This window comes from Mixophyes fleayi, chromosome 11 (genome assembly GCF_038048845.1).
Source record: "Mixophyes fleayi isolate aMixFle1 chromosome 11, aMixFle1.hap1, whole genome shotgun sequence".
Taxonomy (NCBI): domain Eukaryota; kingdom Metazoa; phylum Chordata; class Amphibia; order Anura; family Limnodynastidae; genus Mixophyes; species Mixophyes fleayi.
Window position 1 is genome coordinate 45,376,020 of NC_134412.1, and position 19,716 is coordinate 45,395,735.

General features: G+C 39.1%; 1 protein-coding gene across 2 annotated transcripts in view; it reads right to left on the reverse strand.

Annotated features, from left to right (window-relative positions):
• The window catches only part of C2CD2L (C2CD2 like), a 99,625-nt gene extending 85,441 nt beyond the window's left edge, over positions 1 to 14,184 (reverse strand). For both annotated transcript variants that reach the window (XM_075189719.1, XM_075189718.1), the window contains exon 1: positions 13,671 to 14,184. In XM_075189719.1, the coding sequence (XP_075045820.1) occupies positions 13,671 to 13,919 (249 nt within the window). In that variant the 5' untranslated portion in view covers positions 13,920 to 14,184. The remainder of the gene's footprint in view (positions 1 to 13,670) is intronic.
• Between the last annotated feature and the right edge of the window lie 5,532 nt (positions 14,185 to 19,716).

Genomic DNA, 19,716 nt, shown 5'->3' on the forward strand with positions numbered 1-19,716 from the left:
ATTTTCTTCTACACTTTCCAAGAGTCCTTGGCATAGTTCATTAGTTTTTTTTCTAAAATAACCTCTCAGAAGAATGTTTTTTTTAGTCCTTAGGTATTCTCCATTCAGTAACCTATTAATGTTGGCGATAATTGAGAGATTTCATAATGTAGGGTGCCTGCTGCTGTCTTTTTACTGTAAATATGTCTTCAATTAGCCATCTGCAATCTCTCGTTAGATTAAACAATAAAAAAGAATTTTCCACTTATTTCAGATGTCAATTTCAAGTTCAGGTTGATAATATTGAGGATGGTAATGAACTTATCAAAGATTCCTATCTCCCTCCCAAATGATGACGAAATTGTCGATATATCAAGCACAGCTTACTCATATGCAAGGTTGATGCGTTTAGCATGACACCAATGATTCCTGTTTACATGTATAGGACCTTGGTTTCTCTCCATATCTTTTTTGAGAACACACAACGCCTTTTCAAAAGGCATTGTTTACCTTTAGTAAAGCTGGGTACACACTACAGAAATGTTGAACAAACTTTTTATCCCGAGCGATTTTACATGCGATCGATGTTCCGATCGCTCGGTCCATGGACTGCATACACACTAGCCTTGTTTAGGACGATAAAGGGAAGAGCGGACGTCCCTTTTGCGACTTTTTACAGCCATGTTGTCGTGAGCAATGACTGTTATTTCGTACTCACTGTTATGGATCGGTCGGAAGTTTATACACACTACACAGCGGAAACGAGATTGGAACGAAAATATTAAACGGTACGACCAACCAAATGAGGCGATAATCGTCCATTTGGGCAGACTTTCGACCATCGTGTCACTGCACACACTGACCCGACTTTTGTACGAGCGGTCGTATGTCGGCTGTTTGAGCCGTTTATTGGATGAAAACCGTGTAGTGTGTACCCAGCTTAAGGGTTGCCAAAAGTCTGGATATTAAAGCCAGATCTAATGGGATAATCCTGATCCTTTAGGGTTCTCGGATCACACATGCAAGGCTAATAGGAAAGATGCAACAGTATCTTTATTACAAAATCTACCACCATGTAATACAGTAATATGGCATATACCAACAATATTTAAAGAGCCAGTCACCAAACCTAAAGAAAGATCCTTACCCACACAGTGTATGAAGCTGCAGATCTGTCAATCAGTCTCCTAAGTGAATGTCCCAGCCACTTGGCCTGTATCTAGTACACTCTATTAGCCTAATAGGAACCCTATCAAAGTCTCCTTGCTCCAGCAAGCCCACATAGCTGTCAGAAATAACCTTTTATGTGCTTTTTTTTTTTTATATCTCGGGTTGGCTTCCATCTGACCAGGGCTTCCTGGCTTGAGAGCAGCAGGGAGGAGTCATGGGGGAATGCAGCTTCCATTACCTGTATTCTACACACTGGACCCTGACAGATTTACCCACAACCCACCTAGCTTCACAAGAGAGATACAAACAATCAATTAACACAACTGGTCTTAACACTGAAAAATCATCAAACAGTGAATAATAATTATAACTACAGTAATCAACAATAGTTCAACTGCGCACAGAGTAAATAGTCTTCGAGATAGCGACCAAGTTGCATTTTAATACAGTGCATTGACAAAGTTCCCAACCTGTTCTTTAAATGGAACTCTACTGAATTATTGGGAAAAAATCATGACATTGCATAAATTGCAGACATGCATTCAAAGGGCTATTGAGTCCTAGGAAAGAGAGGGAGAGTCATGAAGATACCGTTTATCTGGCCCAACTATACCCACTTCACTCTGGCTGGCTGCTCAGAGCTGACCTACTAAACTTCCAGGGAAGTATACCCAGCATCTTTAACAGTCACTCAGACAAAACAGTTATCAAATACTTCTATTATTATTATACCATACACCAGAATATGTATACGTTTAAACAAATGTCAGGTGGATTTAACACCAACACACACACACTCTTTATTACCCCTCTATAATAGAGGACTGCATTTAGTTACTCCTGGATCCTTTTCTCCCGGATATTTGGAGAAATTTTCTTCCCCCACCAAACTATCAGACTCACTGGGTGATGTGAGCACTAGTCTAGCAGAAGCCACACATGCTAATGAATTGACACTCCAACATAACCACTGTTCTTTTTACTATATTACCTTACCACTCTAAATCACTTTCCCTGGGCTGAGATCTTCCTTTTAAGAACAGTTAGATTTCCGGCACTCCTGTGACTAGCCAATGGCTGGGTTTAGAGATATCACCTCTCGGGGATTGGTAGCTGTCATACGGGTTGTTCCCATTCATACCAAATCAACCCCTAGGCCCCTAACTGGCTTGACTCCGGGCTGTCTAGCTGGCCACAACTTATGACAATGGGGACATACATAATTAAGGGGAGAGGCCAGGATGATTAAGTGACATTCCCAGTATTAACCCCTTACACGCTTTTTCAACCAGAACTTACAGCTGATCAGGGGTTCCTGTAAAAAAGGAAGTAGAAGGAATACAGCTACAGCCCCCTCACCTGAGTCCTGGAACCGCACCCCATCCGATCCTTACGCCTAACCCACCTTTAAGAAAACATTACATGCCATGGTGACATTAATATTCAAAAGTATTACCCATCACAAATATATGACAGTTCCCCATTATTTGTTGTAAAGTAGCGCAATTGCTCAGTGCATACAAGTACATACATAGGTTAGAATTAAAATATTGAGAAGAAAAACAGTACAAAGAACAGACTTCTTTATAATATCACAGTAAATTAACACTTTCCATGGCAAGCAAAATCCACAATTTTTATTCAAAGCATACATCTAAAAACAACACTCATTTTAAGCCTATGATGCACACATTTATGTATTCAATTTCAAATACTAAGATGATCAAATCCTAACTGCAAAATATATTTATATGTTTATAAGATTTTAATATAAAGTACAATCATTAATTACAGATATTGAAAAGTTCTGAGTCTTTAATTAGCAAATACTTGCAATTTTGCCTTTATGTGTCCGTTTTCGGCCTAGTGCCAGCCCATACGATGGTATGGTTCAAAGAGCTGTTTCACCAAGTCAATGAAATGGTAGCAAATGCGTTCTCACTTAATAGATGTTCTCCCCACAACATATTTCATGGGCACTCCACCCAGCTTCCCCAGACTCTTTACAAATCATATAAGTGTGGGGAATGACTTCCAAAATATTATTGCAAAGTATTACATGGCCCTGCCTGGCTACTTCTAAATGCCACCCGGTTGGTAAAATTTTCTTGGAAGAACACTGTAGTGGTCAGCTTGAAAATGGCGTATATTAAACACATAGGCAGTTAATTAGTAATAGCAGTGCATCAGTGGTATCCCTTCATATGCACAGATCAAACACTGTTCTAGGTTACATCAGTCCTTGTTACATCGGGTAACAGGAAACAATATCAAATCTACTTTGAAATAAAGGCAACAGCTATAGTTTAAAAGTTAAATAGAACTATGGTACTAATACACTATCATTTATCACATAGAACATCCTGAACACACAGTAAAATTATATATATATATATATATATATATATATACACACACACATATACATATACACACACATACACATACCACATGTGGATTCATGCAAATAACTCTAAAATGTAGCCATTCAAAGCACTTCAATGATTAATATTTGACTCTTTTCTCTTTTATTCAGCTCTAAATAAGGATGTAACGTAAATAAAAAAAACAACATAAATTTGCCCATTTGGAGACTACATCCTAGCCCCCCACCCACACCTATTGTAATAATTTGACAGCAGACCCATTGAGCCGTTACTGTTCTGAAGGTCACAATAGAAAAATGTACTACTAATCCCAAGACGCGTGGATCATATCTATAACAACCCATACATATTAAAATGTTTTATATGGTCTGCTTTATAAGTTGTCAAGAATCAACAGATCAAACCTGAAAAACTCTAAGAAAAATATTATTCAACTCAAAGGTTTCATTTAAACTCCCTGTACTTTGGATCATTTAATGCATGGTTCAAGAAATTAAAAGTTTCTGTTGTCATAGCTTCTTATTATTGGTCACCACGCATTGTTGAGCTCACTTGTTCGATTCCGAAACTACTTGGATATTCCCCCATGATAACTCCAAAAAATATATGGCACCCTATGGGTCATAGCTCTATTTACAATATTGTAATATTGTTTCATTAACCTTAATTTTAACATTCTAGAAGTCCGTCCCACATATAACATTTGACAGCAGCATTTCAGTAAGTAGATCACTTATCTTGTAATTTCTGTCATTGCATACAAATTCTTTGATCTTATTTGATATTTAACTACATGTTTTACATGTCGTATTCTCACATAACATCCTTCAGGTCTCATAGTTAACCAATTTAATTATTACCATACCATTTGTCACCCTATGCCTTTGTTTCAAATGACTGAACGCGAAGATAAAAACATATGCAGGTTATATACACATTTCAACATTGCAGCAATGTTATGGCTCTACCATACACAATTACAAACCACATCACACCACAGATGTATATGAACACATTATAAACACAGGGTAAAGTCACGAGACACCATCGCCATCCCTTGCACCCTGGGGATCTGGAGGAACACTAAAGGGATAGAAAAGTACATGTTGATATAGTCCACATTTTATGACAAACCATGTGTATACAGGTTAAGGTGAAATCAAACCCTTGTTTAGTCACAAGGATGTCTGGGAGTTGTAGTCCATGATGGAAAGTGTGACACCTCGATCTCGTCACATGGGTAGTGGGTACTTCTGAGGTTTCTGATTCAGGCTGGGTTTGGCCTCCACAGTTTATGTAATAGTTATTAGTCTTGCCTGAATTTCTGTATATGACATAAGCATTGCAGAGTATACTTTCCACCAAACATATGGACATTTTTAACTAGACCCGTCTCTCTTCTTGCCAGGTAAGAATATATGTAGAATTTGTAGTTGATATGTGTGCAATTCATTGACTACAATGTGCTTTACTGGTTAAACAAATGCTGGCATGTAAAGTGTCTGAGCAATAGTCAAAAAACAAAAACAAAAAACACAATCATGAAAGCCTTGTACTTGCTGAATACAAAAATATCCATCTAGGTGAAAACAGACAAGGGCCGGGAATGGTGACTGACCATGTAACAAAGATTAGCTTTTGATGTTGTTTTAGCAGTTTGGATGACATTCATGTGAACAGATTCCTAGTCACATATACAACGTGTGTATATTTATTTTAGGACAACCTAAATAAGAACTAATCCTATTGATGTAAGGAAGGACACTCATTTTCCAAATTAATTGATCATGGTTACCCTGAGGCCACAGCTAGTTGTTCTTCTCTTTTCCCCTATTACAACAAGCTGCTTATGTTGGAATAGAAGGACTGCCTATTACAAAATTATAAGCATTTTAAAGCCTGAGGGGATCTCAAAGAAACCAAAGGACTCTAGGGCTTGGGAATACCTGTAATTACCTGGGAAACTGTAGCACTGAAGTAGATGTTTTGGCCTAATGAAGATGCAAGCTGCTTCTTTCAGGTACTAAGAGGAAGAAAGACTTCAGCTTCATCTAGGCACTGAAAAAGAGTATGGCCTTCGGTAAAGAGGGTGTGGCCACACCTGAAATTGGCATAGCTGGATTGGGTTGCAGTTTGAAAAATCAGAGGTTGTTGGCTAATGTGTCCCAGATGTCCTGAGGACAGTTGGATGGTATGCAGCAGAAGACATGTGCTGGGGTGAATAAAGTTGAGTGAGATATCAGACATTGCAGATTGTTAAGGTAAAAAGTCAAAGGGCTAGATTTACTAAGCTGCGGGTTTGAAAAAGTGGGGATGTTACGTATAGCAACCAATCAGATTCTAGCTCTCATTTTGTAGAAGGTACTAAATAATACCACTTTCATACTGCCGCCCCCGGCAATATCCCGAGTTGTTAACCCAGGATATTGCCGGGGCACAGGGCAGTATAGATAAGAAGATTCCAGGGTCGGGCGGGTTCATACTGCACCTGCCCGACCCGGGTTTTAGAAAAAAAAATAAAAGTGTAAAAAAATGTTTTAAATTAAAAAAAAAAAAATACATAACAAATGTTTACTTAACTTATTTTCAGCCAGCGGTGTCTCCGGTGCGTTGCCGGCTGTCAGGGGGACCTCTGGGTATTAAAATGACGTCATTTCTAATGGACTAGAAATTACGTCATTTTAGTACCCAGAGGTCCCCCTGACAGCCGGCAACGCACCGGAGACACCGCTGGCTGAAAATAAGTTAAGTAAACATTTGTTATGTATTTTTGTTTTTATTAAAATATTTTTTTTTTTTACAGTATGAATGGTGAGACCCGGGAATTACACGGGTTGCACCATTCATACTGCAGGCGAGCGGGTCCAACCCGGGAATTACTCCTCGCAAAATCCCGGGTCTAAGTCCCGGGATTTTGTGGTTGGATTATTCATACTGCACCAAGACCCGGGTTTTTCAGCGTGCCTCTGCAAAAACCCGGGTTTTTGGTGCAGTATGAATGGGGTATAAATGACAGCTAGAATCTGATTGGTTGCTATAGGCAACATCCCCACTTTTTCAAACCCGCAGCTTAGTAAATCTAGCCCAAAGTTTGTTAAAAATAAAAAATTACATACATCTCAAGCAGGCGCTGGTTGAAGAGCATAAAGTTCACATGCAGGCAGATGCTTGTGGACTTCATAGCTTCCTTGTAGAATCAATAGTGGATTGTCTACAGGTGAAACAGCTACAGGCAGAAATTATTCTGATGCAAATTAAAGCAGCAGCAATATGTGAGTAATATGATTGTATTTATAAATCCAATCAATATCAATTGTATCCTTATTGTGCACGTTGCTATTATAGGGCCAACTGCACAAATAAGTCAGAGTCAGGGTGTAAGTGCCCTACCTGCCCCTGCACAGAGATCTCATCCAGTTTGGCTACCAGTATGTGTGGCCAAAGCGAACAGTGATCCTGTGGAATGGCACTTGCATATATGGCCAGCTAAAACAAAGCAAAAATGACCAAGCATGACTTCAAACAAAATGCTACAAGCTACCTCCATTATCTTCTATTGGTCTAGTGTGTTGAAGGTCCAATTCTTTTATATAGCTCAGAATAAGAGTACAAGTACTATAAAATTCCATATAAAAGCATTTGTGTGACTATTGACTTAAATTACAATTTATTTGTGGAACGCTGTGGTCGGGGGCACTAATGGCGACCTTTCTGTCTCTAGGAACGATGACACCGATCCCAATCATCACACTTTTAAAAGGAAAGGCATTTATTAGCAGGGGGTGGGTGAAGGATGTTTTTCAGATTATTAGCAGACAACATTAAATAGTAAACTAACTAAAGTTATTGATTATTCTTTAAACTAAGCTGACCTGGCACTAAATAAATCATATACTCTGACTTACATATCCAAACCTTATTCTACATTCAATGGAACAACTTGCTAACACATGACATTTAAGACTGCAAGTTGTCCTTGAATACCTACGAACACTTTCTAATTCTGAACTGAACATATTGCTTTTATTTTGTATATTTTAATATTGCATAAATAAAAGATGCGAGTCCTGCCAACCAGTGGGTCCCAATAAAACAAGGAGTAAAGCATAGGTCGTTTATTATTTTTTTGTTATTTGTTTGTGTGTATACGACTTTCCTTTGTTTTATTCAAGTACTTTTACGCCGCTATTTGGCAGTCTTAACTCTTGTATGTGTGTCACATATTACTTAGTTCTTCACCTGTTTTATTGAAAGCGTGTACTACGTGTAAAAAGTTGATGTTGCAGACATGTATTTATCTGATCCAGTAACAAGCAGATGACGATTGTGACACTTTAGGGATGCTTTTCTTATTAAAGTTGACCGGTGACTCCTCAAACTGCCTTTCCTGATGTGTTGGATCCATGTGTGGCCTGTGGGGTGTATCTCAGGAAGGCTGGCCTGATGCAGTCATCTTTTTTCTTTGGAGTTATATGTCCCTACTATATCTACTTAACTATATTTTAATTTGACTCTTTTTGCCCATCAGCTTTTCACTCTTCTGCTTCCCACATTCAGCTATACAAGGTATGTCTATTAAATAACGAGACTGTGATTCCACCTAGTAAACAAAGCAGTCAGAACCGGTTATTACTGCATACGTAGTAACCTTGAAGTGGTCTGAACCTGCATGACAAGCTGCAACACTATGCCGTTCAGTTGATTGTGAGTCGCCATTTAGTTTGGTTGTGTTTTCTGTAGAGTGCTGAAAAAAAGCTAAGTTTAAAAGTTGAACAACGTGTCAATTTGAAATCTTTAGTAAAATTGCACAAAACACCAACAGAATGTTTTCAAATGCTTACTACGGCTTATGGGAATGACTGCCTGTCTCGTGCGTGTGTGTTTGAGTGGCACGAAAGATTTAGCAAGGGACGTCAGAATGTCGAAGATGATAAAGGCCCTGGACAACCTTGTACTTCTAGAAGCGAAGAAAATGTAGAAAAAAAATCAGTCAGATTGTTCGAGAAGATCGCCGTCTCTGTGTTCGAATGATAGCTGAATCTGTGAACATTGACAAAGACACTGTATGGAAAATTTTGCGTGAGGATCTTAACATGACGAAAGCTTGTGCAAAGATGGTCCCAAGGGTTCTCACACCAGAGCAAAAAGAACGTCGCAAGAAATGTTGTGTTGACATTCTGCAGCAACTTGACACAGATCCAAACCTGTTTCATAAAGTAATCACTTGTGAGGAGACCTGGATCTTCCAGTACGGTCCTGAAACCAAAAGACAGTCAATGCACTGAAAAACAGAGTCATTACCAAGAATGAAAAAAGCTTGTCAAAACAAGTCAAAATTCAAAGCAATGCTCATTGTTTTTTCGATATCATGGGTGTAATTTTGGAAGAATGGGTTCCAGAAGGCACAACAGTTAATCAACATTATTATAAGGAAATGTTGCAAAAGCTGAGCGAAAGAGTCAGAAAGAAACTGCCGCAACTGTGGAAAAATGGTTTCTTTCTTTACCAGGACAATGCGCCTGCTCATACAGCACTTTCTGTGAAGCAGTTTTTGACCGCCAAACACATTACTACACTTGAACATCCTCCATATTTGCCCGATTTAGCACCTTGCGATTTTTATATTTTACCAAAAGTGAAATCAGTGCTTAAAGGGACACATTTTGAGCCAGTTAATGCTGTAAAGAAGAAAACGGCAGATATGTTGAAACAAGTGACATAAATTGATTTGCTCTATGCCGTCGACCAAATGATAAACAAGACAACAGCGATGTATTAGTGCAAATGTGGAGTATATTGAAGGGGACAGACATTAAATTTGCAATACCAATAAATAATGGAGTTATTTAATCAGTCTCGTTATTTAATAGACATAGCTTGTACTTTCATTTCGTACAATATGTTATTAAATATTCTAATTACAATATACTTATTTCCTCAGTAAAGGTATTATAACTATACTATTGTACTGTCTTATTTTTCATAATAAAAGATAAAATTACTATATACACCCTTGCATATTTTCTTCTATTATGCAATAACGAAGTATACTACCATATATTTCTAAATTAAGATATGAAAAGTATGTGCACCTATGTATCTCACACTCTGTTTTGTCTTTGCTGATAAAATATAGGAGTGACATGAAGGTAGGTATATGCCATTTCCCACAAACCTGTCCTCCACTTTCCTAAAATACCAATACATCATAAAGTAGATTTGTCCTCATACAACTGTTAAATATGATTTTTTGTTAAGGCCTCGTAAGGCCTTTGTTCAGTCATTTATTGTAACTTGCATAGAAATATTATTTGCTAAAAGAGATTATTCATTTTTCTGCTGATTTGCAGTCTTACAAGATGTGAGCCTATGGCATTGAGGTTAAGCTGACATAGAGAACACCTGAAGAATGTAACAAGATATAAAAACAATAAGTAGTTTCATGTTCAGCTCGTAGTATGGGAGCTGTGCCCTTGATGTTGGACATAGCATACAGGAGATGAACTTCCATCTCCCCTTGAGATAAAATTAATAGGCTCATCTGTCCTTGGAAGGGGGAGAAAGTAAACACCTCAAGAATACGTGAGAAAGTTAATCAGTAGCGCTTCTCATAGACTAATGGTATAAACTATTGTAGGCTTATGACGTAGGATTTATTTATTCAGTAGGCTATAAAAACTTGTATCTTTGTATCAATAAATCAGAGAATATTCCTTGTATACAGAACTTGGTCTGTGTCCATTCTCTCCAGCTGATTGAAGCGCTTCCAGATATACTTGACACCACAGGCAGAATTGGGTCAGAATTCTAGATCTAACACAACCATACTATACATATAGCAATAATATACAATTCCTTCTTTGCACTGGATGCAACAACAATATTAGATATTCCACCATTTATTTCCCTGTTCCCTCATCATGTGGGGTCTGTAAAGGTTTTAAAAGGTATATTTACTAACTTTAGTCCACTACATATTTATAAGATGCTGTAGGGAAGAGAATGTTCCTTATATGATGTAAAGATTACCCCACTAGGTAAGGATTTCCCTCAGATATTCTATAAAGCAACTCATTTCTATTTAAATTAGAGGGGGTGCTCATCCACCTTAACAGGAGATTATTTTACTACAAGAATAGATTTGGAGAACAGAAGGCACCCCAGTCCACAAGATTTCTAAAATCACTTAATATTAAAAATTATATATTCACATCTTCACATTCTACATGACAATGAAATATTAAAATAAAAATAAAGAGTGAAAAACAGAGAGAAAGTTAATGCTTCGTTAAATTTTATTCAGACCCTTATTTGGGGCCAAATTATAATGTGTGGTAAACGAGAATCAATATTTCTGGTGAATCATTATTTTATTGACATTAGACTATTGTTATAATTGTATCTATCCTTGTAACTATCTGATAAAATAAAGTAATACTTTTTCAAAAAAATTACATAAAGAAAACAGTCTTTAGACTTGTTTTTTCATTTGACTTCTTTTCTAACTAAAAAATACCCCACAATCTTTCCACATTGACACCCACAATTATTGTACTCAATTGCTAGTATTTGGGAGGAAAACATCGTTGGTAGAAGACAGTAGTTATAAGCTTATAAATTTCATGGATATGTCCACTTTTCATTATGAGGTGTGTGTGTGTGTGTGTATATATATATATATATATATATATATATATATATATATATATATATATATATATATATATATATATATATATACACACACACCTTATTAGGACACTGAAATTTGTTCAGGAGAAGTGAGAAACATGAAGGTATTTATTATTTACAATGGTTCTTGAGAAGCGAGAATAATGAGAAACATAAGTATTTATAATTAACCCTATAGATCCATATTAGTACCTCAAGTTATAGACACCTCAAATAATTTTATTATAGTTATCCCAGCCCATACATTATGATAGTAACTATAGTAATATGGTATTGTTTTATTTCATCACACTTACAATAAATGTTACTATCCATGTACTTCTATCATAGTAAACCACTCATACACTTGGCAATATATATTCCGTTTGTGTTTGTGATAAGGTCACTGTTTGTCCCATAGATAGGCTGCACCTAGTACCTATTTGTACACACATATACATATATACATACACACATATCTACACATATGCATAAGTGGCACAACTAGACAACAAGTAATCGCTAACTGCTGCAAATACAACTACTGATTTTGTTCATTTATGATGAAAGCAGTACTGCTCTTACACAAGTTTCGAACTTAGATAGCCTGGCATCCAATGTTTACCCGCCAGGCAAAAAGGGCCACATATAATTAATACATAGACCCCTTAAGCTGTAAAGTGCGATCAGCCATTAAAACTGAGAAAACAGCAGTTTCCTCTGTAAAATGGCCATCATACAATGTATGAAGGGTTTATGTTGGAGAAATAAAATATTTCTCCTGCCACAACAGATTTAACGTTTCTTAATGCAGTACCCATAGATTAAAATGGGGACTGCAAGGTTCTGCTATGCATAAAGCTTTGAAAAGCACTGCTTTTCGCAGCAAGATAACGCCATCCTGGTTACCTGTTATTGTGTAAGGGATCCAGATGAAGCCTCTCTAGCAGCAGTAGGGACTTTATGCTTGAGGGAGGACTTCGCCAGGGCTCCCAGAGTAGCCCCAGCATGGTAAATGACAGCAGTGCTTCATTATGTATCCCTGCGACTTGCATCGATGCATAATGATTGTCACTGCACTGTTTTAATACATAGACCCCTAAGTCACCAGGGGCATCCTTCACAGGCATTCAATAAAACAGGATAAATAACAATTACAGTCATGTTAATATCATGTGTGCACAATATGTGGGTCATTATACAGTTCCAGATATGGATTTCAGATCAATGATGAAGTGGCCCAGCCAGTGGTCAAAGTATGACATACCAGCACTTCTCCCCATTTACTTTGAGGCTATTCAAAACTACCCGACTCTGTGCATATGTAGTTACTGCACAGTTAGTATATCTACATTAATGCAGTGTTTATGGTTGGCTGAGGAGCGAGCGCAAGGATATCACCGCTATAAATAATCCCATACTTCAGATGCCATAGAGTTTCAGCGACTGTACTGTACAATGCAGGAATAGACTACTATCACATTGGAAGGTCATGTGATGTATTACCTCTAAGCTTTTATGTGACCTGTTCTAAAGGTAAATTATATGCCCACATTAGACAGTACAGTCACCACAGCTCTACTTATGTTTGTTCCCAATTGTAAAGTGCTACGGAATTTGCTGGCACTAGATACATAAATGTTGATAATAGCAGCTGCAGTATGGGATGATCTCTAGCAGCGCCTACCATAAATACAGGACATGTACTTCTCCAATTGACACTATGGACTTCAGGTGGCTGGGGCCAGCATTGTTTTTTTAAAAACAGATTGTGGGACATTTTTAATAAAACTTGATGGGGGAGATACCTTGGGGGTTAATACAGTGACATGATTTTTAGCTTTGTGGACAGAGCGTATAGCCTTGTATCATTTAACTATTTGGGGCAAATTCAATTAGCTTTCCGGTTCGCGGTAACGCACATTACCGTGAAACCTGCGCAGTATTGCCGGTAATACGGTACCGCAATAACGCGGATTTTCATACGCAACCCTATGGGCTGCGAATGAAAATCCACGTTATTGCAGTACCGCGGATTGACTTCGCGGCCCGTTCTGGCGCGATCCCGCATACCGGAAAGCTAATTGAATATGCCCCTATATATTTTAAAATGTATTTCACAACATCAAACCCCATGGTAGTCCTGCGGCCACCAGCCCCCCTGCCATTCAGACAAATTTTCTATACCACCACTTCTAGATTCCCATATCGACCACTGGACCCAGCTTAAAAATAACAAATGAGCAACACATTTCTTTCCCATTAAAGTAGTATGTATAATTACGTTCTGTACATTATACAAAACAGCAAAACATAAGTGAATATTAAGACTGTTTACATATGTATCTTACCGTACGGTACCTGTCTTGATTCCAACATAAAATAAACGTATGCCTTTTGTACACCTACTCGATGAATATATATAGCCCCCAATCAGTGTAATACATACAGAAGTGTGCTCACCTGGCTTCTTACTGCCTCACGATTCAAGGCCTGAGCCCAGGCTTTACTCCAACTCTCTCGGATAGAAGGGAAGCTGCAGAGAGCACGGAGAAGACTACGGGTGCCCGGTGGCGGTGAAGGAGACCCACGGGTCACTTGCAGTAACCAGGCCAGCACTATCAGTAGAGATGCCGCAAACAGAAACAACAATGCAGCGAACCCCAGCTCTGGCCCAAGTGGGGAAAGAGCCTCGAACAGGGAGTCCCCCATCCTACACCCCACAGTGACTGCTGGAAATAGGGCAGAGATTGGTAGGCCAGATATCTGACTAAAGTCAACAATGACCAGGGGTTATCATGGAAACCATGAATTATAATTTTGCTGGACCTGTCTTCAACTTTTGTTCCCTACATTTCCATATGTCTAACCACACTATCTGTTGTTTACATGTCCTAACTAAATATGCACCTGTCTATACCTAGATCTTCTTATGCGCTTTCCCGTGTTCGAATTTAGTATACGCCCCCTAAACATAACCCCGCCTATTATGTGATGTAAAATGAATGTGCGTTAACCATAACAGTAGCATAGCACTTCCATTGACACGAACTAAGACTTTACATTAGGCTCTCCATTTTACTGGAGTCGGTTGCTTTAGCTACCATGAATCCGACCATTTGCCGTAGAACGCTGTCTACTAAATGGTAGACGTTCAGGAGAGTGTTCCTTGTAAACTGTTATATTGGTCATACTTTAGGTCACTCCTCCAATTCACTTGTCAGTTTTTGTAATGAAAGGAGCAAAATAACCGGACCCGGAAACAGAGCATACTGCTAATGTTCGTTTAATTTTAACAGATTTAGCTGTGTACTAACGTTCTGCTCCAATTTCCTAAAGTTTTTAATAATTTAAATAAACTGGGTGCTAAATAAATTGGTTCTCATGTAGACTCGAGTGCAAGACAATTTATATGTAAAATATGCATTAACGCACTGTATATGCATGAAAACAAATTACATGTATGCAGATTTGAGCATTTGACCACCTCATCAAGCCCCTTGCACTTAGGAGCATATTTATGGCATATTTATGAAGGAGTGTTAACAAAGCTACAATAAGTTAACCGAACTCCAACGCAAGTTGGAGTGTTCCGCATACTTAAGAAAGGTGCATCGCAGCAGATATCGTGGATACAGCTTCGGACTGGCCCACCGGGATACCAGAAAAAAATCACCGGTAGGCCCTGACACTTTGAGGCCACGCCCCCTTTTTGAAGAGGGAGGGGCCAGCAGCGGGCGACTTCCTTCCCTCCCCCCCCCCGTGCAGAACTTATTCCATTCAGGAGTCACATGGGACGCGCACCATGTGATAGGTGCCGTCCCATGTGTGCACTGCAGGAAGCGCGACAAGGTTAGTGTTTGTTTAATGTGTATTTAATCTCCTGAGGAGATGATCCAGAAAGGAATCTCGGCCATCGATGGCATGAATAGTATCGCTGGTGGCCAGAAAATCCCCATCTTCTCTGCTGCAGGTCTCCCCCATAATTATATTGCAGCACAGATCTGTCGCCAGGCAGAACTTGTAAGAAGATAACATGGTTTACTGAATAAAGTATAATGCAGAAGAATTGTTCATGTGAAAACTAATCAAATTCTCTGTATGTCCAACATTTTATAGAGTATGGGTTACCTAGCATCTTTGTATAGCCTACACTTTCCATCCATCAGAGTCTAGCCAATAGGGAACATTTGTACATTTATGGTGGTGGTTGCTTACTGCACTAAAGTTCATTTTTATGGTGAACTCTATCTGAACCAGTATCAAAAGGTAGTGTCCTATTGTTATAAGTTGACATACATTCTCTTCCTTATGAGAACTCACCATGTGAAATCCCCCATCACTGGGTCACTATTTAAGTAACAGCAGATTTGTGTGCACACCCACAACATTGTAGCTATAATTCTTCTAAATGTCTCAATGGTTGAATAAAATACAATGGCAGTATTTTTGTAATCCAGCTAAATAGAACAAATAACAGTAAACAAGGAAAATCTGGCCATTTCTTGCAGATAAGGAATTGAAAACTGTCATGGTAATGTGTGTGTGTGTGTGTGTGTGTGTGTGTGTGTGTGTGTGTGTGCAATGGGGCTTGTTGCAATGTAATGGGGGTGAGGACAGGGAAGGTTGGTTAAAGTGAAACGGGGTGAGCAGGGGGCGCTTATAAACAAAATTAGATGAGAGCAGGGGGGCTTATTATAAGTGAAATGGGGGTGGGGGTAGGGGGGCTTGTGGTAATGTAATGTGGGTGTGATGTAGGTGGTGGCTAATGGGTACTATTTTATTTGTGGGGTGATGGAGGGGCAATTTAATTTAATAGCGGGGCCTATTAATTTAAGATGAGGTGGCGGGACCTTTAATTTAATGCTGGGGTGGTTTAGGGCTATTAATTTAATATGGGGCTGAGTTTGGGCAGGAGGGCTATTTATTAAATGTGAATTATTTAATGCCAGGGATGGTTGTGGGAAATGGTTATATTTATTAAACTTAAATGCTATTTATTGCTAGGCCTGTTTGGAGGTAAGGAAATAGGTTTATTTATTAAATCCAGATACTATGAATTTAATGTCGGGTCTGGTTGGAGGGAAATAGATCTATTTATCAAAGTGAATACTATTATTTTAATGTTTGGGCTGTAGGGAGGCCTAATTATTAAACGTGTGTACTGTTTATTTAATGCCAAGGGCTGATTGGAATTTTCTAAATATCATGTACCCATTTTTTTTCCAGATAGGACTCCCAACATTTCCGGATCCAGTCAAGCAGCAACTGAGCTAAAGACACCAGCAGCCATTGGTCGGAAAAGCGACAAGAACAGGACACACATACTCAGGTACATACAGCAGGCACACACACTCACATTGGATGCACACACATACTGGGCTCCAACTACCATTTATTTGGCCCCACCTACATGAGGCCACTTTCAGATTTTTTTCTGCCCCTGCCCTTTTCTATGTCGGTGGGCCCCACCTGAGTCAAAAATTTGCAAAGCGCAAGTCACCTGCACCTTTAAGAGTCGCACTTGTCATGACGTTGGACCATGCCCAGCCGACCACAGAATGGAGATGAAGCCACGTTTATTTTATTTTATTGTAATTTTTTTATTTGCTTTTTTTTTTTTAACTTGACAATGTTCCCTATTTACCTGGGGGTGGGTAGCATGTTCTTGGTATAATATGGATTGGGGGCAGTACTCTGTGAAATAATTTGAATTGTGTCATAAATTGAACTATGTGGTATAAATTGAACTGGGGCACTTCTGTGTGGCATAATATGAACATTTATTTGTTCCATTATTATTACTAATAGACAATATATATATATATATATATATATATATATATATATATATATATATATATATATATGCACAACTGGACTAGACTAGATTTTAGCCAACCGCTAAACGTAGTGAACGCTGCAAGAACAGGTAGGAGAGAGCAGGACAGTCTGCCAACTGTTCTGATTCTAGTGGAGCAAGACTTTGTCCTGATCTAAGGAGCGAGCCTAGACTATGCACTCTTTATATACACTACATTTCTTGATATACTACATTATGTTAGCTGTGTCTGTCATGAGCTGACCACTCCCCCTCTAGTGTCTGGTCTCGCCTCTATAGCGATTGACCACACCCCATATGGTGGGCCCCTACCATGGCAGTCCCCCGGTGGGCCCCTCATGCCCCAGTCCGACACTGCGTGGATATCTGCTGCTTTGCATTCTGTTTCATTTTGGGGAGCAGTCACCATACAACAGTATGGTGACTGCTCCCTACCGCAATCTAACAAGTTCCGGAAAAAAAAAATTCTTCCTGTAACTAGTCATGATAATGTACGCCTCACCTGCATACTCTATGCTAATTAACCACTGCTATAAAGCTTGGCGTAGATGATGTGCCCTGTTCACTGCTGATTCATTTACTGGTATGTTTGCATGATATATTTTAAGTTATTACTATGGTTTCTTTGGTTGATTTGTTTTAACACTTTATTGTTTGAATTGTCTTGGACTGTTTTGTTATTTTGGGTGTTATACTTTGTTTCAGATAATAGTTACAGATAATAGTTTGCTTGTATTGGGCTGTGTAGTACTTTGTAGATTATTTTTATATTTTGTTTACTTTTTTTTATCTTTTTTAGTTTCCCATTGACAATTGTTTGCAAGTGACCAGGATAATCCTGCTTCATTTTGAGGTAAGTAACATGGGTCTAGGTCTGCAACCTGACATAGCATAGAAGCAGATGCCATAACTTCTTATTCACCCTCTGACAATTTTTGTTTTGTTTTTTAGCCACATTATGAGTTTGGCCAACCCACTTGTTGGTGTAAGTATATTGTCAATGTTTCCTGTGCAAATAGGAGTGACATTTTCCAAACTATGAGTTAATTGTATTTTTTTCACATCCTTCTCTTTTCAAATATAGCGTTTCTTAGAAATGGCCGAGGCACATGTGGCAGCACAGGAGGGCAACCAGCATCGCCGCCCCCAAAATCAGCAAGTAACCCATCGTCACCGACCCAGGGAGCGTGTGTTCAGGCCACGTGTCAGCCTCTTTGGCATGTCTGATGCTGAGGTGGTGTGGCGTTATCGGCTCCCGCCTCGTGTCATCCTGGACACCCTGCGCATAGTGCAGATTGACCTGGAGCCCAAGCGCAACAGCCCAACAGCAATACCGCCATTGACTAAACTGTTGGCGGTATTGCACTTTTGCGCGACAGGGTCATTCAGACCACTGTGGGAGTCGCTTCAGGGATGTCCCAGAAGTCCTTCAGTCGTGTGCTAAAGGTTGTTCTGGGGGCGTTTGTGTCGCGTCTAAGGCAATTCATACATCTGCCACTCAATGAGGAGTCCCTGGTGCCGATAAAACGGCAGTTTTCCCACATAGCCGGTTTCCCGCATGTCATAGGGGCAGTCGATGGGACTCATGTAGCCTTGGTCCCCTCCGGTGGGAATGCTGCTAATTTTTTAAATCGCAAGCATTTCCATTCTATAAATGTCCAAGCTATATGTGACGCCTCTCTCCAGATTCGTAACCTGGTAGCTATGTGGCCAGGGAGTACACATGACTCCTTTGCCTTCCGGCAATCAGGGATGTGGGAAAGATTGCAACTGAGGCAAGGAGGTGCAAGGCCGAATGGTGATGGGTGGCTATTAGGTATTTTTATTATTTAACAAACATGTCATGTATGTAGTAGTTTAAAGTGGAAATAGTAATGTCTTAAGTTTGGTAGCTAAGTAGATATATTACAAAGGCACATTGCAATATCATTCAAAAGTACATTTAATTGTGATGTTTACCTTAAAATCCGACATGGAGAGCTGCCCATATGAAAACTTGTTCAAAAACTTAAACCTTGGTTACAAATACATTGAATATGTTATGTGTCTGATTGCTTCTTTTGCCATTATTTGTCATCCATGTTGCCTGTCTTGTTGGCATAGATATAGTTATTTGTGTCTACAATTATGACACTCGCTCATATTTTTAAACTTTTTCATTCTTGTCACCCCTTGTAGGAGATAACGCATACCCTTTTTGCCCTTGGCTCCTCACTCCTCTATTAAACCCACGTACAGAGCAGGAGATGGCATACAACTCCGCACATACAGCCACTAGATCGGTTGTGGAGCGGGCATTTGGTCTTTTAAAGGCCAGATTCCGGTGCCTAGATCGGTCTGGTGGTGCTCTAATGTATGCTCCATCCACTGTGTGTTATATCATAGCTCTGTGCGTGATGTTCCATAACATCGCCATTAGGAGTGGGGTTCCTTGGGTGGAGGAGGCCGAGGTTGCTGTCCAGGAGGTGTTAGATGCTGACTCCAGCCCTCCAGAATCAGTTGATGCTGTGTCTTTCAAGCATTATGTCCTGGACACCTACTTCTCTTGTAAGTGTTTTTGTAATGTTTTTTAAAAATACAACATACATAGCTAATAAGTTTATAATTATACAATTTATTTACACAACAAAAACACATCAAACAAACAATTTATTTATTTTTACGGCC